Raw genomic sequence first — 22,210 nt, 5'->3', positions numbered from 1 at the left:
AGTTTATAACCACTATACTTCATTCACTTTTATTTTAGCAGTCGGTTGGTCATGGAAATTTGACACATTTCACTCTGTATAGTACGAAAATGTGGGGTTATGACTTATGACGCTTGTCAAAACATTTTTGGGTTTTAAATCAACGCTATGTTGCCCGTTCTACGTAAAAGTTTCTGTTATTACGTATTTTAACACAATGTCGAATCTCCTCGGTAAAATATGTGACGAACATAATTGAAGTTTATACAAACTGATTGAAGGCATACCAAATCCAGTTATTTGCATGGAAAATACAAGAGATCAGTATAATATCATAATATGCACTAGCTTGAGGAGAGTTAATGTTCGTTTTCTTCCTTGGCTAAAGTTTGAATACGTTACATCAGTTGTAGATTTTAAAAATATTAACCCGAAGAGGAAATGCATATGTTGCAGTGGTTGGGAATGGGTATCGCCCGAAGGAATTGACAGATAATTACAAGAATGTTAAATTCTTCAACAAAAATCATCTTGCATCAATATAAGTGAAAGGAACTAAAGGAAGTTTCAAATCAAGATGAACTTCACCTTTGAACAAAAATTTCACATGAATAAACAATTATCAGGACAACTGACGCGTATTTGTGGCTATTCATCTTAACGCATTGATATAATAATAATAATTAAATATTTATTGGTACCTTCAGACATTTACAATGTGTAGGACAAGTCAAATGAAAAATAGAAAAATCAATTTTCGGGAACTTATTCTACGAATAACATTAATCGAAAATCCTGTAGTAAACTTTTCGCATTGATTCACTCAAACATAAAATTCTCAAATGCCACAACTTCTTTGGGTCTCCCAATAGACCCAATAGAAGGAAATTCCTTGTCATCCTCTTCATTCACAATATTTCTGATTTCTATTCTGACATATCTTGGATTTTAGAATATCAGGCTATAACTATTCGAATGAGCGGACCTGAATTCTAAATAGCACTTCCTGAAACCCTGTCTCTTTTTTCAATCACTTTTGGCATTTTCGTAATATTAATTGATATAAGTTGTGGCAACGGCGTTATGATATTAACGACTGCTAAAATAAATGTGAATGCAGTATACGTAGTGGGTACGTAGTTCTGTACCAACATTTTCAGAGGGATAGACAGATATTAAACTGAATTCGTCCTCAGTGAACGAAAATGCATCTATCCAATTATCTCTATTGATAAAATCCAAGTCCATGACGGTATTTGTTAATCATCGTCCGGGATTTATGCAAATATATTTCAACTCGCTAGCATACAGAAAACTCCGCAACCGGTAAAGGAAGTGCTCAACTCAAAAGTCAGCAATTAAATGTATCCCCCAATTGAGCAGTGTGTGTACATTTTGACGATAAGATGCCACAGAAACTTCCTTAATGAGAAACCGTAAATTCAGCTGTAAAACCCGCCCCGTCTCTCTTTGCACTAGCGGTAGTAGCGGACGGCTGAACAAGTTCGGAAAATAGAAATAAGTAAAGATATCTGCGGTGGCGGAAACTTTTTACATAGTTGCAATGGAAAATGTGCAACTTCCAGGGAGACCGAATAAATAGTTCGAGTTTTCATTCCAACTTCGGAATCAGCTGGAGATCGATGAAGCCAACAGAATGGAAAAAGTTTATTTCGTTCTTTGAGTCGATATGAGTGGAAAATTTAATAACGAGGAATTCTGCGAACTCGGCATGGAATGCATTTTCCTAGCGGACCACGACTCATTTAGCAATTATTCTCATCAGGAACTGTCAACACCAGTTGGAAAATATCAGTTAGCATATTTTCTGTTGAAATGGAATAACTTGTTCCTCCGCTAAAATTGTTTCAACCACTCCGGATTTTTTTTTGAGTAGACGAAACTAGAAAACAAAAACGAATGTGTTTCTTTTTTTTTCAGATCGTGGGTTGATTGATGAGCAGAAACTGTTGATGTGTGAAATGTGAAAATTTTGTGCCCTTCAATTTTAAGAGAAGAAGGAAAAAACTGGGAATTTTACAACTGGATCTTATCAAGAATATGCTTCACTCTTTATGGAATTCTCAGGAATACCTAATGAGAATATGTCCGGCAGAAACTGTCTAGTGCAGATTCTATGGGGTGGAGAATTAAACAGATCACCTGGTGGCAAAATGCGTCGCCATTGCTAGCCAAAGCAAAAAATGGTTTGGACCAGAAACTCACAGGAGCGAGGAGCTAACCCACTTGAATTTACGAAACGTCTATTCATTAGATAGTGTCCAACTTAGTTTCAAGAGTTGGGCTCTTTGAATTTTTGGTATTTTTATGGACGTAATGGTCACAATGAGAAACTGGACGACGCCGACGTGAGTGATATCCTGTGTTCGAAAAAGATTTATCATCATCCTAATGTGGTGGTTTGCGCTTGCGCCTCGTCAGTGAACGGTTTCAAAAAGCGTCTTGATCGGCACTTGACTGTATCCTTATTCTCATTCTCTTTTTTCTTGCCTTCTCATTTTGGTTGTATCGTCATTATTCTTTTTGAACTCTTTCACGTCTTGCACTGGTAGTGTGTTTTTTTTTCTTATCTGTATGTATCTGAGATGAATAGGATCCTGCCTCTTCTCTTATCAATATTAATAATAATAATAATAGTTCTTGTATCCCGTTACCAAGAATAAATCTACAGAAAGACTCAAAAACAAAACTGTCGGTGCGATCAAACTTATAATTTCTTAGGGCTACTTGCGACTGTGTGCCCTCCTGTGATTGAAGAGACCTAACCGTGATCTACAGATCCTTCCACACTCTGGGCATGGATAGTCACCAACCAGATCTGGCCGCCGCTGTATTCTTCTCGAGTCTACATTATAGCTGTGTCTAGTTGTTCCCAGTTATTATTGGCATTAACTGATTTTAGGGATTGATGCAGTATATCCTTAAACCGCTTATACTGGCCTCCTGGTTTCCGAGCTCCCTCTGTGAATTCGCCATACAGAGCTATTTTGGGGAGTCTTGTGTCTTGCATCCTCAGAATGTGGCCGCACCATCTGAATCGTTACTTGAGTCTCAAGTGTTATACAACTCTCGCGCTGCAAGACTTCTGCATTTGAAACTTTGTGGAACTATCTGATGTGTATTATTTGTCTTAGATGACAAATTTAATGAATAAAAAACTATATTCCGAAATTCATTTCATTCGATAAAACCGTTCAACATTTCTTTATGGTGTTTCAACAGTCTGTATCTTTTAAACCGAGCTGATTCGGGGAAAATGGTAAAGGAAAAAAGTGTTTCTCTTGGCCCCAAGAATCTACTGCTGAAATATTTGTACGGAGTCAAAGACTTACCCTGTATACTAGCAAAATATATTTTATTTTTGTCTGAGTCTGAGTCTGATCTTCCCTCAGGTCTCAGAATTTTTTCTCTTCAATCTTGCTACAATTTCACGAGGCGTGCAGGCACTGCAGTATTTGGGCAAATTCTGATAGCAGACGCCGCTGAAGTGAATATGCTCAAAATAGGAGTCTATCTATGGAGGCGTGGAATGTCATGTCACGCGGAATTCACAGCAAAGAGGAGCATCACAGTCACGTATCGATATGAAATTATGCACGAAATTCGCTCATAGTCTCCTATTGCTCAGACGGGGATGTCAATAGGAACGGTAACGAACACCCTTGGGACCTTTGGCGTAACGCAGTCCAAGGAAATTAGCGGTGTGTCAACGCAACCGACATGCGGCACCCGATCAGTCATAATCGAATTTTCCGCCCATCCAGTCGTAGCGAAATTCTGTTCCAGTTAACGACCATCGCGGCGGCTTAGGAAACTTAGCAATTATTAATTCTCTAGATCCAATTATAGTTCCATTGTTTAGCGACCTCCGTGTATTGATTCGGGAGGAATTTAATAAAGGCCCGTATGTATAGGACGGGGATACGGATTCTTCCGGTCTGACTTGAGGTGTGACTCGCCTGCCTGGATCTTTGTCGGTTGGTGATATTAGGAAAATGAAGAATTGAATCGGTTCCGCAATATGTGCCAGAGGTGAAATTTTCATCTGTTATCAGGGAAATTGCTCGATGGAAAAACCTATATGGGAATTCCTTTCATCGAACATTTTTAGGGCGATATCAAGAATTATTTCATTATTTTCTATTTTGTGTTCTCAATGAAGAAGAAAAATATTGCGTGGGACTTTGACTCGTACAAATATTTCAACATTGGGTTTTTGAGGTCGGAAGAAACAGTTTTTTCGCTTACTATTTTTTCCAAATCGGCTTGGTTTAAAAGATACAGGCTGTTGAAAAATCATAAAAAAATGTTGTTTTTAGTTCTATCTAACAAACTGTTTTATCGAATGTAATGAATTTCGGAATACAGTTTTTCATTCATTTGATGAACCTGTTCCGTAAATAAGACATCACCCACGTCTTCCAATTTCCTGGTTATGACCATTACGTACCTACCATAAAAATACAAAAAATTCAGAGAATCCAACTTTTGAAACTAAGTTGAATGCTACCTAATGAATAGTTAAACATTCTGTTACATAAAAGTATTCTTCATATTTTCTCGTATAATGCTCCGTTTTCGAGTAATTTAATCGAGTAAATAAAAAATATCTGTGAAATTCTAAAAATTACGTACTTCGACAAAATGCAATTCTTCTTGAAAGATCCATAGATGGATCACTACACTACAATTCCAACTATTCTATATATAAAAGGTAGATTGTCGCCATGATTTCGATCTTGTTTTACCTTGTCAGGGTAGCACAACTCTTATATCGATAGAAAAAGCCTATAAGAGTCCCTCAGATGTGAAACATCCCTATCAAGAAGGGAATGTGATCGAAACCATAAAATAGTATTATTGTTGGAATAAAACATTGCTGCGTGTTAGCGCCCTTACTGTTCAGTATTTTCGCCATAGCTGTCTCGATCATTGCTGACATGAGTATGCCTGTAAGAGGTGTTGGAATAAGATTCAGATTTGAAGGAGGTCTTATTTAACCTGAAGCGCCTCAGAGCAAAAACCCGTACCAATTTTATCACGGAACTTCAATATGCGGACGACTGCGCACTTATCGCTAGCAGCTTAGCTCTACAAATAATGTTGGACACCTATAAACATATATACGAGGCTTTAGGCCTTAGACTCAATATTGACAAAACCAAAATCCAGGTGAGTCCGCCAGAAAGAGTTCAAACAGATATCAGCCTGCAGGATGAAAGAACAGGTCGAGCAGTTCAAATACATGAGAAGCTTCATAAATACTAGCGCTAACCTGGACACGGAAATACACAACCCTATCAATTCGGCATCACGGGCATTCTGGAAGCTAAAGGACAGAGTATTTCCAAATCACGACCTCAACTGAAGACCAAGACAGCTGTTTACAAAGCAATCGTCCTCCCAACGCTTCTTTACGGAAGGGAAAACTGGACACCCTTCAGCAGACATATTAAACAGCTTGAGCAAACGCAACAACGTCATCTGAAACAAATAATGCACAACAGATGGTTTCACAAAGTTTCAAATGAAGAAGTCTTGCAGCGCGAGAGTTGTACAACAATTGAGACTTAAGTAACGAGAGCCCGACTCAGATGGAGCGGCCACATTCTGAGGATGCAAGACTTCCCATAATAGCTCTGTATGGCGAATTCACAGAGGGAGGTCGGAAACCAGGAGGACAGTAAGAGCGGTTTAAGGATACACTACATCAATCCATAAAATCAGTTTATTTATCATCATTTATCATAACTGGGAACAACTAGCGTTACATAGATCACAATGGAGGTCTATGGTCCACAGTTATAATGGAGACACGAGAAGAGAACAGCGGCGGCCAGATCTGGTTGGTGACTATCCATGCCCGGAGTGTGGAAGGACCTTTATAGATGGCTGCTGGGTCTCTTCAGTCACAGGCACACAGTCGCAATTAACCCTAGGAAATTAGGGTTTGATAGCACCGATCTTTTTGTAGGTTTATTCTCGGTAACGGGATACAGCAATGAATGAATGAACATTGATGGATAATTAAATCAGCCGGAGCTATTTTTCTTAATTTCGATATAAAACTTGTACCTCACTCCACCATTCCCTTGAAAATAATCAATTCGGTAAAAAGTTCCAGATATAACTCCCAGAACACAATAGAAGAGGATTCAGCATCCCCATTCGCCCATAGATGAATCCCACTTTCAACTTAATTACATTCCCACCGTGTTTTCGAAGTTAGATACAAGATAGAGGAATATCGAATCGAGCTCACTCTAGGTTCAGATAAAACTTCGGTGATGCTTCAGGACTCTGCACAGGACGTTCTCGTGGAAATAGAATTTCAAGTTTACGACGTCTTACGTGTGGCTCGGAGATATGTTGTGTACATTTAAATTCGAAGTTCGAAGGAGGAGCAGTTCAGAGAATTCAGCAGGAGGTTAAGGATGTTTTCCGAGAAACTTCAACGCTTTATGAGCGACCATGGTCCATTCAATCATTATGATATTTTTTTCAATTTATACGCAAATAATTCCCTAATGTCGCCAATACATTGTGCTGAAATACTTCATTCAGTAAATCATAGACGTAGGGGGAGTCTGGAAGACTTTAATAGTTGTAAAAGTTTCAAGAAAACGTCTGTTGAATGGACTAAAAGGGAGTGCGGGAGACTTGACCCATGTTTAGGTCCGGAGACATAATCAGTGGTCCAAGTTAGCTAATAGTTTGCTTCAAAAAAAGAAAATTGAATAATAGAAATAAATATAAAAATAAACAAAGGTTCAAAAAAGTAAAAAACATGAAAACATCTAGGATATAAGAGAGAGTGACTCTGATGTAGAAAATATGTATTTCATACGCTGATACATCTGATAATGAAAACCTTGACATAGACAATCGTTGGTCATTGGAAATTGTTTTCTTTGAATGTTTTTCCTGACGAACAAATTTATGGTCAAGTCTCTTTCGCCCCCTGTTCAACTCTCCCATGGGTTAGGGAGACATGAGCCAATTTTCGGTTACTAAAAAAAGAATTCCTGTACTCAAAATGTTCATCTCACCATCACTTTACTATTATCGATCGTTACCTATCTGGTCATGATATCTTCACGCAAAAAAAAAATTCCGCTACCATTTACAGATACAACTTAAGTGGCGTCAGAGTGAAAAGGGGTTCAACTCTCCCGGCCTCCCCATACATTGAAAATGTTAAATGAAAAACAATATAAGTTCGACTCAGAACCAAGATGAGGAAATTCTGATTTTGCAGAAATCACTTCTAACCCAACTGAATAAATAAGAATTTCGAATCCTTTTTTATTCCCTCAGTTGTTGAATAAAAAAGAAGCAAAAGTTTTCTTAGTCACTATTCATCACGAGAAATGTTAACCGATTTCCACAAAAGAAGTTTTCCTCGATATTCTCACCACTCCAATGGCTCCATTTTCATGGTAATTCAGATGCGAGGAGCAGGTTCCCGAGGTAGGGGAATAAATTTAGCCATCTGAGTAAATACAAAACTGCTTATTGATCCCCATATTAGGGTAGTTTATCAAGATTTCCATGGCACGAACAGATCGCTCTCGTTATCGGCACTAAATCCTTGAGCGTGTGCGGATAAGCTTAAGGGTTATTTAGTTGCGACCTCTCTCTATGGTCTTCTGTGATATACAGACCCGAAAATGTTCGGTTCCCTTATTTTTCGGTTGAGATGGTTAAAACAACCCCGACAGTCTGTATGGAATTTATAGCGGGATTATATGTTTGATTCTCCATTGTATTTATTCCGTGCAACTACAGTAGACTCTCGATATAGTGAACTAATTAGTGCACGCCCAGTTCACTATTTTGATTTGTTCACTAAAACGAAGTTTAAATGAAACGATATAGTTTACTGGAATTCACAAGAGTTTATTGTACTTAATGTGATACATACGAATAATTTTGATATTTCAAGGTTTTTTCTCAAAAAATGAGGTGATTTTTGTTTGCTTCTGCGATTTCTCTAGACCCATCTGAACCATTGTATGCCTCAAATTATGTAGGTATTGTGGAATAGTCAATACGATTTTGATTACAGTACAGGGAAGACTCATCAGCATTGTAAATTTGCTCCTTCAACAACTGTAGTTCATCCACTTTTTCAAGAAAAGTCTTTTCAAAAGGATTGACCGTCTCACTTGCAGATGACAGTTTTTGTCATGAGATTTTCAGATATCGGATCCCGAAACGTTTTTTATACCTTTGTAACCACCCGCTGCTTGCATTGAAACATGGAGTCTCTTTATATTCCTCGTGTAATTTTTTTGCCTTTTCTTTAATCATTAAACCTGTGACTGGAATATGTTTTTCTCTTTGTCTCAAAAACCAACGATACAGAGCTTTTTCCATTCTAGGGCATTCAGAAGTTCTCAATGTTTTAATTTTTCCTGGTCCCACGTAGGTATTGCTTATCTTCTTCAAAATGTTCACTCTCCTATTCCGAATGGCACAAATGGTAGACTCAGCTACACAGTATTTTTTTGCTAAAGCTGTCACTGCAACACCTTTATCCGAGCCTTTATCTAACTGATCAATAATTTCTCCCTTTTGACTAAGCTTTAAATGAATCTTAGCCATATTTATATCCACTCGAAAACTGGACAACGATTTGATACCGCGTAACAAGACGAAATGACGAATATATGTGAATAAAGGGAAAGGTTTCAATCTATTTCTTGTTATAACTTGTCGAATTCTTCAGTTCACTATTTAGAGGCTTCAGTTGTTCACTGTATGGAGTACCAATGTAAATATTTAATTGTTCACTATTTGGAGTAGTTCATTAAAAGCATTGTTCACTATTTCGAGAGCCTACTGTATTATCAAAACCCCAAATAGGATTTGAAAAACAATACACAGTCGACACGTGACTAATTAACTGCAAATACTCTTTTCATTCATTAACGCAGAAAAGAATTATGTTCCCAACTCATTGGTTTAGAAATATCGGTATATAACGAAGAAATATTCAACAAATCATATTCATTTTCCATGGTCGTAGTTCCCAAATATTTCAGTTATGAAGTTAACATTTTCACAGCCAAACGCTTGATTACTGAAATAAAAAATTGTTGATAAGAAACCTTATCAATGGCCATGCTTAACAACAAAAGGTTCACCCGTTTCTGGCAAACATATTAAGGGTTCCTATATTTGAAAAAACCAAACAACCCTTCCCTGCTCGTAGAGGGTTCAAGACAAACACTTCAAAAATTTTGAGGTAAATTTACATATGTAACGCAGTCCAGTTAGTTGCTTTCGTTTTTATTATATCAGTTCCCTGACATTTTAATTCAGAATATTGAATTGGAAAGCATTGTGAGAAGTTTTCGTTGATCCCTGTTTAATTGGCTTTTTGTTCTCGATTCTTGTTATAGGTTTGTAGAATTTTATTAGTTTGTTGATTTTGTATTTATCGAATAAAAACTTGTTATAGAGAACATTCATCGAGATAAGCCAAAACAGAATTATACATGCTCTAGCATTTTTCTACAAAATAATAAATATCGAAGATATGAATTGTGTGCGTTACTTTTCATCCACTCTGTATAAAATATTATTGGTTCTTTCATGACATATGGGGAGTCCGGGAGAGTTAAACCCCTTTTCTTCACTCTGAAGCCACTCAAAAGATGTATCTGTAAATGGTGGCAGTTCATTTTTTTGCGTGAAGATATCATACCCAAACAGGTAACGATAGATAATAATAGAGTTATGGTGACATGAACATTTTAAGTACAGCAATTCTTTTTTCAGGAACCGAAAATTGGCTCATGTCTCCCTTACCCATGGAAGAGTTGAACAGGGGGCGAGAGAGACTTGACCATAAAGTTTGTTTATCAGGGAAAACATTGAAAGAAAATAATTTCCAATGAACAACGATTGCCTATGTCAAGGTTTTCATCAGATGTATCAGCATACGAAATACATATTTTTTTTTTTAGAGTCATTCTACCTTTTTTCCGAGATGTTTTCTACTTTTTTGAACCTTTGTATATTTTTTTTTAAAATTTATTTCTATTATTCAATTTTTTTTTCTTGAAGCAAACTTTTATTTAAACTTAGTGCGGGAATCTGACCACTGATGATGTCTTCCGACCATAGCATGAGTCAAGTCTTCCGCACCTCCTTTTAATCTATTCAACTGATGTTTTCTGGAAACTTTTACAACTACTATTGAATAGACTCATCGTTTGTGAAACAATATTAATCAATGAAAGCAATGAAACGCACCTCTTAAACTTTTCAGACAGTGTAACAAACAAAAATTAATCAATTTCTTACTTCCTAACAACAAAATCACGATCAACCCTCTCACTCTCGAACTGTTCTGATGGCGGCCAAAATGGAGCCGCCACCAGTTGTGCCTTGTTACGAGTATGTCGCAGGCTATTTACGATACCGGTAGCGAGATATTTGAATTGAAAAATTTGAGGTGGATCAAGTCTCCTACCTGAGCAAGTCTCCCGGACTCCCTCTGCTATAAAAATTATTTTAACTACCATGATATCTCATTTAATGTACTACCATGCAAGTATCCTATTTCCATAATTACCATAACGATAATGAAGCAATAGAGCTAGCGTACTTTAACCATAAAAGCGAATTTCCACCAGCTTTCAGTCGTTGGAATCCTGGAACTACAAACATTTAATTCCGAAGCTGGCGATACATAAAATGAATTACTTCTGAACGAAATCCCGTATACCGCTGTCGTCTCTGTGGTGTAAATAAAACACGGTTTTCATTCTCTTTATTATTGCAAACACAAGGGGAGAGAAGAATGGAAATCAAAATGCAAACACGACTTCCAGTACGCGTGGAATACCCTAATTGCGTAAAAATTAACCAGATTCTTCTGCCTAGGATATTTGCGCATCAAATGAATTGTGGGTTCTGGAATTTTGCAGCGGCCCTCCAACATGATCTTCGTTTTGACTAATGCATTTTTAGGACGTACAAAGTGTTTAATTCTATGGAGATAAAAGAGGAACTGGAAAATACCCCGAATTTGCGATGTTTTTCCTGAAATTTTTTCTTATTAGCGAAACTGGCAAAAGCGCATTTATATTCGGTTATCCTCTACCTGTAAAACGAGTTAATCTTTCATTATAAACTGTACCGCGGAGAGTGGATGAGTTTGTGGCAATGTTTCAGCGAAAAAGCAACCTAATGCGGCAGCATGTAGTGCAGTTCATATTTAATTACCGTGCTTTACCATTTTACCAACATACATGTTCTGGAAAATTAATTTTGGAAGGATTGGGTTTATGTTCTTTTTTTTTTTAGTTTCCATGAAACTTCTAGCTTAAACACAAATGATGTGTGCAAAATAATACGGTGCGGAAAATCGGATTCGAAGGATAATTAATTTCAAATAGGGCAAAATACAGGGTGTTTATAAATGATTGCACCATCGCAGGTATTTCGAACTAAATATCATAGTACTCGAAAGTTGACACCCATTGCGATGTTAGAAACATTCGTAAAAACCCTTTATCTGTTGGTCGTTACCATGACGAAAATGAAGTAACCGTTCGTACTAGAAACTATACCGCATTCATTTTTATTTTAGCAGTCGGTTGGCCATGAAATAATTTTCTCAAGTTTTTGTAACTAGAAAGGAGTAAGGTTGGCACTCATGAAATGTCGTTAATGTCATAACGCCGTTGCCAAAATTAATATCAATTTCTATTACGAAAATGCCGAAAGTGATTGGAAAAAGAGACAGGGTTTCAGGAAGTGCTATTTAGAATTCAGGTCCGCTCATTCAAATAGTTATACCCCGATATTCTAAAATTCACAATACGTCAGACGGTAGCGAACATATATTCAATGTAAGAGAATTCATAAAATGTTTCATCTGAATCTAAACGACTTATATTTCAGCTGAATAATTCCACAATCAGAAAGATTGTGAATGAAAAGGATAACAAAGAATTTCCTTCTATTGGGAAACCCAAAAAAGTGGTGGCATTTGAGAATTTTATGTTTGAGTGAATTGATGCGAAAAGTTTACTACAGGATTTTCGATGAATGTCATCGTAGAATAAATTCCCGAAAATTGAATTTTTCATTTGACTTGTCCTTTACATTGTAAATGTCTTAAGGTACCAATATACCTAATTATTATTATTATATCAATGATGAACAGCCACAAATACGCGCCAGTTGTCCTGTTCATTGTTTATTCATGTGAAATTTTGGTTCAAAGGTGAATTTCATCTAGATTTGAAACTTCCTTCAATTCCTTTTACTTATATTGAAGCAAGATGATTTTTATTGAAGAATTTAACATTCTTGTAATTATCTGTTAATTCCTTCGGGAGATACCCATTCCCAACCACTGCATCATATGCATTTCATCTTCGGGCTAATATTTTTGAAACCTACAACTGATGTAACGTATTCAAACTTTAACCAAAGAAGATAACCAACATTAACTCTCCTCAAGCTAGTGCATATTGTGATATCATACTGATCTCTTGTATTTTCCATGCAAATAACTGGATTTGGTATACCTTCAATCAGTTTGTATAAACTTCAATTATGTTCGTCACATATTTTCCGAAGAGATTCGACATTGTGATAAAATACGTAATAACAAAAACTTTTACGTAGAACGGGCAACATAGCATTGATTTAAAACCCAAAAATGTTTTGACAAACGTCATAATCCCCCATTTTCGTACTATACAGATGCCTCGTTCCAGAATCGCATCTTTTCCATCTTTTCCATCTGTTACGTCAATACCGTCCAATCAGAGCGTAGATCTACGTCTATCTACGAATCAGAGCAAAGTCTGCTCGCTCTCTTTCCTCCGAGATGTAATTCTGGAACTCACCAAGAGTGAAATGTGTCAAATTTCCATGGCCAACCGACTGCTAAAATAAAAGTGAATGGAGTATAGTAGAATGGAGATTGTAACCTACTTGAAACCTTCCTATATATTGAAGTTCATTAATTCTAGAACTGAAAATCGAAATGTACATGGCACCGTCGTCCATAATAATCAATTCAATGCCAAAAAAAAATATCATATTTTATGACTCTGTTTATTCCTCTCAAAACTTCTTACAAGGTAAAATGCTTAACATAAACCTATAACATACAACATATAACATATAACTAACAAAAGTTTGTATCTGATTTGAATTGCCCATGTAGTGGGATGAATTGGGAGAATCATAATTTTCCACATGCAAAAGCACCTGCATGGTGAAGCGAAAATAATTTCTTGTACCTTATCCACAAACATAGAACTAATGGCTGCAGCAAATCTTTAAAAAAAGTATTTCTTCAATCCCCAAGCCGGAAACATTTCTTCCATTACCAGAATGAACTTCCTTCATAGCTCTGCTAATGATAACATTACGCATTCCTTAACCCTAAGCTCCTGGGACGCAAATGAAATGGTCGTCAATTAACATGCAAATTACCAACGGCAGTCCAACTTCTAACAGGCCATAAATTAGTTCTGAAAAGTTGAACATACAGGTCTAGTTGGCATGCAATCATGTATTTGGCGGAAACTGAGGTACAGAATTTTTGTTGGTGCAGGTCATCATTTGAAAGTCTGCACTTGGAGCTACTGGTGTCATATGTCATATTTTTCTTTGATACCAAAAATTTTCAGTCGATTTTGGGTAAGTTTTTCTATTCAGCAATTCTACATCAATTGTGATGAAAAAACTTCAAATCCTCTCTGCGATTTTCGTGCTAGATAGTGTACAAAGCTGGCAATTCGAAAGTACCGTATCTCAGTTAGGAATAATGGACTGGTGTTGAACAACAAGTTGGCAATCGCTTGTTACGAACGGAAATGTTAGTTGTGGGAATTAGCCATACCACTGAAGACATTCGCAGTAGTTTGCGGAGCTGTTTGGAAGTAACGTGCGGAATATTAATAGAATTGGTTGGTAATGCAGCCGCAGCGGCATTAATTCAATTAGTCAGGCATTAAGCCGCTTTCTCAATGATCGCTCATTTTGACTGCATGCCACTCTGGTGGAGTAGCTAGATTAAACAAAATCGAGTATTATGGTTCAACCATTCTCTTATGGATAAGATGGGAGAAAGCAAGTGAAAGCTTACTCAAATTCATCACTAGACCAATCACTGATCCAAATACTGAATAGTTATTTTCTTGGGATAAGAGAAATTTTGCGCATATTTTTGTAGCGCTACTTCTGAACTAGATACCTAAGAGTACCAGACCAAATGTCTAGTCTGCAATGTCACAGCAATTACACCGCTTATCTGACCCACTGCAGATATTACAACAGCTCGCCAATGCTTTGACGGACCTCAAACTTTCATTGATAACGTCATTCAAGAATATTGACGAATAGAATAAGAGCATTACGAGGATCAAGAAGAGACCCGATAATAATTTCAAGGGGTTCGTAGCTGCAAGAACCTATATGAAGCTTGCAGATTGAACCATGTAGAATTTTTAGGTAGACATCTACAAAATCTGTTTTATTTCTCTTTGTGATTGGAGACATTATTTTTGGAGCGACTTCTAATTTTTAACTAACGAATCCGTTTTGAAAACAATCACGAATTTTTTATTCTGGTGTTCGATTTGAAGAGAGGGCCCACTTATTTTCTCAATATATAACTATTGTAATCCTTCAAATCGTTCTCCAATTCTGCTGAGAGGGATGATAGCGAAAAATTCTTCCTGTGGAATTAGACTAGCATCTTAAGCGTTTTTTATCCCTACATAATTCCATAAAATTCCACTAAAAACCAATCTTTGATAATGGCCTCTTCGAATTATCCCAAACTAAAATTCCAAGCAGAATTTTCCACGTCGTTCATCAATTTCAATTCCAATCATTATCCCTCAAGAAGTTCTGAAAGTGCTGAATTAAGTTCACGAAAAATTCCGATATAAAATTGACTATCAGACTTTCAAGCTTCAATAAGCGATAACTCTTTCGAGTTTGTTGTTCCGATTAATCCATCAAATCCGATATTGTATGTAGGTATACTGGAGTCAAACTGGCGTGCTTTTGTGGAGTTTTTCGTGGAGGAATAATGCAGTTACGGGAAGAGATATGTTTATCTTGGGCGAGCTATCGTGAATTAGATTTCAGAGGATTTTCGATAATAATTCACTCTGCTATCCTCTGGGAGAGATAACGGTTGAAAAAAAATCCCAGGAGAGATGTGCTGAAGAAAATAGCTTGAACCCTATACACTCCTGGGCAAGAAAACTGAACAAACAAAATGTTCAACGAATTCATTTCAAAATAACTTTTTAGGGTCTGCATCGATTTTGTTGTCTATTTGAAGCCTATTTAATCTAATTTGTCATCTGATGTTGAGTCTGCAGTCTGCACTTGCTAAATGGAGTGCTAAGTTCCAGTGAACTATAACTGACAAGATAAAGTACATAAACACTAATCATAACGTTGCTACGCAACAGGATAACCGTGTTCCTTGATCAAAAAGTAGTTACCTATTGTTCTCAATGTTATAAATTGCATGGTTCTCTTTGAAAAATTGTTTTTCTTTTCAGGAAAGAGCTATTGACGTGAATTAAACAAGGAACATACTTTTAAAGCGTACAATTATCTGGTTGATGAATCCTACCCCAAAAATTTATCAGAAATGGCATAGATTCAACGTAAATGAAACGAATTAGTTTCTACTATCTACGTATAATAATTCCGGATGTTTTCATAAATATATTTATGAATAAATGAAGAATTTATCATTACCAATTATGATTGAAAGTTGCAGTTCAAACAATGGAATCCAAATGTAGCATACACAGATTTCAGCTTTTATCGATGATGAACTTGACGATTCCATTTATTTGTTTCCATCATTCCGAATAACTCTGATGGAAATTTATAGTCGGAAAAATAATTATCTACCAATTTCTACCAAACAGGTTTAATGAATGAAAATAACGATTGGTGTGAATTATGAATGTGTCTAATTATTCGGTTCAATAATTCAGTGTTATGGAATTTTCAGTATCCGTCTGTTTGTTGTCATTCAGTCGGCATCGGTTATTAGTTGAGCAGAAAATGTATATTAATATTGCAGAATATCCCTCATAAAGCATAAAGCACATCTATATTTTGACGAGTGATTTGTTAATTGAAAACTAGCAAGTAGAGGTTATTGAAGCATTCATCCACTTCTTTATTATTTGACCTGAGGAACGGATAGTTCTTGAGAGAATCCCCGATAGTGTATGAAAGATGAATAAAAAGTGCCATAAAACGTATGTTCAGAAAATGTTTCGCAAAGTTTGCTGTGGGATTTAAAAGGTGGATTTTCTGTCTCTATAAAAGTAATTCCTGGTTAAAATTACTATATGATTCCAAAAATGAAATAGACTTAAATAGCATCAAGCTCTAGCGTGTATTGGATTATAGATTAAAGTTTTAGCAGACTCTAAAACGATTTTTTTTTCACTACATGTTTTCGCACCTATTTACGCATAATTTTTTCATGATTTCTCAACTTTGTTGCACCGATTTCAAAACAGGTCTGCTACTCGTAAATGGGTCTATGATATATATCTTCTCCAAAAGTTCGTGATAGTATCTTGATGAGTTTGAATATTTTGGTTAATAATACACATATTCCTCTTGTCTTTCGAAATGTATTTCCATGCGCGTTAATATTCTGGTCGTGTACACAATTCTAGCTCTAAATCTCATATATTTGTGACAATAAACCGATATCCCAACAGAAACATATCCAATGCCAATACTAAATATCTGACATAAAAACAGGAGAGAGAAGATAAGCCATTATCCCCAAAAATGCTGATATTTCCCTTCCGTACAACGTTCACCGATATTTTCGGATCATGGGTTAACAAATAAGGGATGAAAAATCCGTATAAATGAAATACGTCACATTTATTTTTTCAGTGTCGTTAAATCTCATCCTCCAACAATTTCTGCTTTTTCTGGGGCAAATTGTGCGAAAATTCCATTATTTGTTGATGTATATTATTCGGTTCCACGGTAACAAATCCTGGCTCCAACGACATGGAAAATTTCTTATGGGATTTCTCTTTCTCGGTATTTTCTTTCCAACATCTTATTGGCAATAATGAACCATTGAAACTGAGGTCAGGAAAAATTATTAGAATATCTACGAGGAATTTCTACAGACCAATAAGAAAATGGTCAATACGGTGTTTTTTTTTTTTGGTGTAGCAGGGGGAAAATCTGCAAGTCAGACGAACCATCCTCTCCTGAGTGGGAAAAAATGTGGGGATTGGCACTCTCCTGAGCTCGAGATCCACTAAAAACCCTTAACTGCTTCTTGAATATTGGTTCCGGGCATCTCTTAGTCGGTTTTCTTCTCGCACACTATCGTGCTGGGATTTATGTGTTTATCCTCTATTGGATAACACTTTATTGGATTTTTCAATAAGTTATTGTTCTTATTTTAATCTCTTTTTAATTGATCTATTGGTCTCCTTCGGTAAATTCGCATCCTTCTTTTGTCTTCCTCTGGGTCATAGTCCACTAGTCTCCTGAGTTCTTGATTCGGATGGTTTTTCGCTGTTTCCAATGATTTCTCGGCTTTTCTGTTAATGAATTCCGATATGGTTTTCCATTTTAGGTCCCTATAAATCTGTCTATTCCTGACAAACCAAGGTGCATCTATTGCACATCGTAGCAGCTTGTTTTCCGTGGCCTGAATTCTTTTGATATGGCTCTTTGCCGCGAAACCCCAGTCAACTGATCCATAAGTCAGTTGAGGCCTAGCAACGGCTTTAATAATCTTCAATTTTGTCTCTTTCGACATGTGGCTTCTTCTTCCTATCAGAGGGTAGAGTTATTCATCGCTGCTTTCGTTTTGTCGATTGCTTGTTCGATAAGACTTTTCTAAGTAAGTCCTTTATCAAGCATTATTCCTAAATATTTGGCTTCATTTTTCCAATCGATTTCTTCGCCGACAATTTCTAGATTCGTTGTGGGTCGCAGTCTTCTCTTCTGAAGTAATATTGCTTGGCCGTTTTGTCCATTGAGCTTGATTTTCCACTTTATGCACCAGTCAATTGTTTCGTCAATCGTTTCTTGTAGAACTCGTCCTATACGGTGTCGTCTGTTGAGGTTGGTTTGAGGATTCATTACCACCAAGCAATGCTCCCCCAGCTTTTCTAACCGATCTACTCTTTTGAAGAGTGAAAGCATCTGTTTCCAGAAATCTCCACAGATACAAGTACCACTCTTATAAAATAAAGCTAGTGGAAGAGTTGAATGAGTATAATTCGAACACACTTCTATAATTCTATGAAAAACTGTCAAAACGTCTGCATAATGACCCACAGTTTCTATAGAATATTTTCTTTTGTCCGTTTCTTGAATAAGCACGTAAATCGATGCTAATCTTTATTTAATGAGAGAAGGATTTAGGATATAGGTATTCAACTCAAAGATAAACAAAATGTTTGGGCTAGGATCTTTAGCAATCATATCGTTGTTCCATAAATGGCGTAGATAGACTCATTACTACAAACTCAGAAGCACTGCCAACTGTCATTACTCAAAAAAATTCGAAGATGAAATATCGGAAATACCTTAAATTCTGTTTTTGAAACGTGAACGATTCAACAGCATGCCAAACATACGAAAAGTTTGTCCACAAATGCTTTTCAAGTTTATTATAGGAGTATAGGAGAAGTACAAAATGAATCAATCACATCCTGGAATTTTGTTTCCTCAGTCCCCTTCTGTTTACCCCACTGCCGTCGGAAAACACGTTAAAAACTTCTTTCCTCCGACAAATAATGAAAAAACCCGTCGGTCAACTGCAACCGGGTTGAAAATAAATACGAAAATCCAGCGAACAACTCACAGGACTCGAGATGGACACATTCAATAAAAAGACGCGTTCTAATGTATATCGAGGCTGGCTGTTCCGTCCAAATACATCACAAGAACTAAATGGAAAAAAGAAGAAGAGTGAAGCAGTGGGATAATAAGATAGGACTCTGGAATTTCTTGATTAACTGGCGGAGGTGAAAGAAGAAAAGAGCACTGACAACGACAAGCTGACATCAAGGAATCTAATTCTAGATTTTCTTGTTTTGTCGTCAGTTTAGTGAATTTCGTGGAAGAAAGAATATCACAATCGACAGGAACTTTCCTAGATAATTCTTTGTACTCCTAATATTGATTTCTTCGAACTCAGAATGATATTCCTGAAAATAATTTTCAATTAATTGAAAAAGTTATAAATTTGTTTGGTTTCAATACAAGGAGATCTTGCACAAACTTTATGTCTAGATTCTAAATTCAAAGGTTGTACTGCGACCTTAAGATCAACTGTACCCCTCATCAGAGCTGCGTTTGGGGTTATGCCATCTATAGCTCGCAGTCCAGTTCCAAAGTTCTAATGATCAGGAGTTCCATCCTCCTTCCCATGAAACTTGCACTCTTGAGTTTCTGTTAGACTCATTTTCATCAGGTGCTTCCTACGGCAAAGTCCTGTAAGAATCCGGTAAGGCATATTCTTGCCATAAATACTCATTAGATCTCTCAGTGTTAAAATTCCCAAGCAACTTTTTGGAGTGGTCCAGTCCCGAAGGATTCCTCTGTATTGATTCTTTTTCCAAATATTCAATAACTTTCATAATTTGCATAAGTGCAAAATTCCGAATCCTTCAAATCTAATATCCAGGACTCCCATTCTTTTGAAGATTGAGAGGAACTCGAAATTCATCAAACCTTATGACAAATATGACAATAATCTTGGAAGTGAGGTCGATTTCGAAAAAAATTTATAGGAACTACCCCTGCTTATTCTCATCGAGGAATCATCTCCCTAAGTCCTTCGCATTTGTTTACAGGCTCCCTGGATACCATGTACAGGACCAATGAGTATCAATACCCAAGTTCAAACAGTATACATGACAAGCATAACCCGAGTCAAACAGGATGTCTATTTCTGGGCCTTTCCTGAATAATATCTGTGGGATGTCCCCCCTGTGTCCTCAAATTCTGGACATAAATCTCGGTTAGCAGAATTATCACCTCGGGACACTTCACCTACGGGCTCATGCAAACAGCATCTGTAGAATTGTCCAACCTGGCAATGAGCTCTAATATGGCAGTCCGAAAACGTGATTCTCGGATAAATTCGTTTTATCATCACGCGCGAAGTGCAGGTTTATGTCCTGGAATGGTTGGGTGAATATGCAGTTTGGAACCGAATTTTCATGCCCCGGAAGTTTATTCTATGAGGTTCGTAGAAGGTTTTAAAATCAAATTAATGAAATCACTCACTGAAGGACTGATCGAGTTTTTACGAGGATGTATTGATATCTTGTTAACCTAGAGCAGTTCCATGCATGAAAAAAATATTGCAACGAAGATGTCTAAAAACATGGTGTATGCACTGATAAGATTTTGTTTTTCCCGTTTCGAAAATAAAAGATAAGTTTCGTTTTTCTCACTGTAGGTAGCGCTGTTTAGGAAATGACAGTTGTCAATTGATATTTGAAAATAATTTGAATGCATTCCTACGACTTGCGAATGTGCTGTATTTATAAGCCATTATTGGTGTGTGAAAATGTATTACTTTCGAGAAAGGTTGTACAACATTCATTTATTGAACATGTCCTTCAGTTGTATGGACAATCAAGAACTACAGCTAAGAATTCGGTGATGTTGGACAATCACTCTTTGTTGTTGGAAATTGAGGCAGAGCCAAATCAGATGAACATTCGGGACGGATAGGATAGAGCTAACAGTTTTATGGCAACTTCAGCAATATTCAATCAAAGGAACTGTATTGAAAATACTTAATGTGAATTGTGAGCATGAATTGAGAAACAGAAATACGTTAATCTGTTCGAGTCTGTTCTTCAAATATTCTTCACAAGTATAGTGAAAATTGCGTTTCTGTCAACTGAATATATTGAATATTTCGCCAAACAACTGTGTTTTATTGAAATCATATTGAATTACCTTCCTCACGAATACAATTTGTCGAACAGCAATTATCTTGAAGGAGAATAGTAAGTACTTCTTCGAATCCTTCGATACTGTTGAAATATCTGCAGATTCGTTTTTACAACGAAAATTCAAGTGTAAATCACAAATATTCGTTAACAGGATTCTTTGATGGATCAGGAACACAGAGATGACTGTAATCTGTGATCGATAAAAACGCAGAACAAAATAAAACGAGAGAGTATCATTAGATTTTCTTTCATAGAACAAGGATAGAACATGGTGGCGCCGCCACGAAACGAATCTCTCATTTTCGATTTAGTCTAATGTCATTCCATTCAAAAATTGACGAGTGCATACACCATGTTTTTAGACATCTTAATTGCAACGAACAATAAATCATTAGAAGTGTCAGTGTGAAGTTTGAGGTCAAAAAGTAAACCAGAGTTACGCAATAAATTAAAAGGAAGAAGATGTCCATCGAAATTGTGAAAATCGAAAAATTGGAGTATCGAGCCATCATCAAGTACCTGTATTTAAAAGAGTTAAGAGGTAAGCAGATTTACGAAGATATGCTTAATACCCTTGGTGATCAATGTCCTTCATATGCGACTGTGAAAAATTGGACTGAGAGCTTCAAAAGAGGTAAATTTTCCATTGAAGATGATGACCGATCGGGAAGGCCAGTTTCTGTGTCAGTCCCAGAAAATATCGATGCAGTTCATGACATGATTTGATCAGACCGTCGAATTGGGCTAAACCGGATATCTGAAGCACTGAATATTTTATACGAACGTGTTCATCATATAGTTCAAGTCAATTTGGACATGAGAAAAATTTCTGCAAAATGGATCCCTAAATGTTTAAATCTTGACCAAAAGCGTGCAAGGGTAGAAGCATCGCGTTCGATCTGTGCTCGATTTGAAAACGATGTAGACTGCTTAAACCGAATTGTTACTATGGATGAGACTTGGGTACATTTCTACTATCCAGAAACAAAGAAACAATCGATGGAATGGCGACACTCTGGTTCTCCAAGACCTAAGAAGTTTCGTGGCCAAAAATCTGCTGGAAAAGTTCCTGCTTCAGTTTTTTGGGATTGCCATGGAGTATTATGATTGATTTGTTGGATAAAGGTAGAACAATAACCGGAGATTACTATTCGACATTATTGACCACTCTACGGTGAAAAGGTGTTTTGTTTTTGCAGGACAACGCCCCTGCACAAAAATCT

At 36.7% G+C, this 22,210-nt stretch overlaps 1 protein-coding gene across 4 annotated transcripts in view; it reads right to left on the bottom strand.

The window, feature by feature from the left end:
- LOC123310949 (leucine-rich repeat-containing protein 15-like) overlaps positions 1-22,210 on the bottom strand; it is a 69,329-nt gene that overhangs the window by 20,624 nt on the left and 26,495 nt on the right. For 2 of the 4 annotated variants that reach the window (XM_044894673.1, XR_006537413.1), the window contains exons 1-2: positions 10,586-10,737; positions 10,484-10,510 (exon numbers count right to left, since the gene is read on the bottom strand). The exons of 1 other annotated variant lie outside the window; for it this stretch is intronic. In XM_044894673.1, the coding sequence (XP_044750608.1) occupies positions 10,484-10,510; positions 10,586-10,680 (122 nt within the window). In that variant the 5' untranslated portion in view covers positions 10,681-10,737. Of the gene's footprint in view, positions 1-10,483; positions 10,511-10,585; positions 10,738-22,210 lie in introns of those variants that run through there. One more of the 4 variants, XM_044894674.1, reaches the window with a different exon arrangement.

Source organism: Coccinella septempunctata, chromosome 4 (genome assembly GCF_907165205.1).
Source record: "Coccinella septempunctata chromosome 4, icCocSept1.1, whole genome shotgun sequence".
NCBI classification, from domain to species: domain Eukaryota; kingdom Metazoa; phylum Arthropoda; class Insecta; order Coleoptera; family Coccinellidae; genus Coccinella; species Coccinella septempunctata.
Note: the sequence above shows the minus strand (reverse complement) of the source record. Positions and strands in the feature narration are given on the sequence as shown.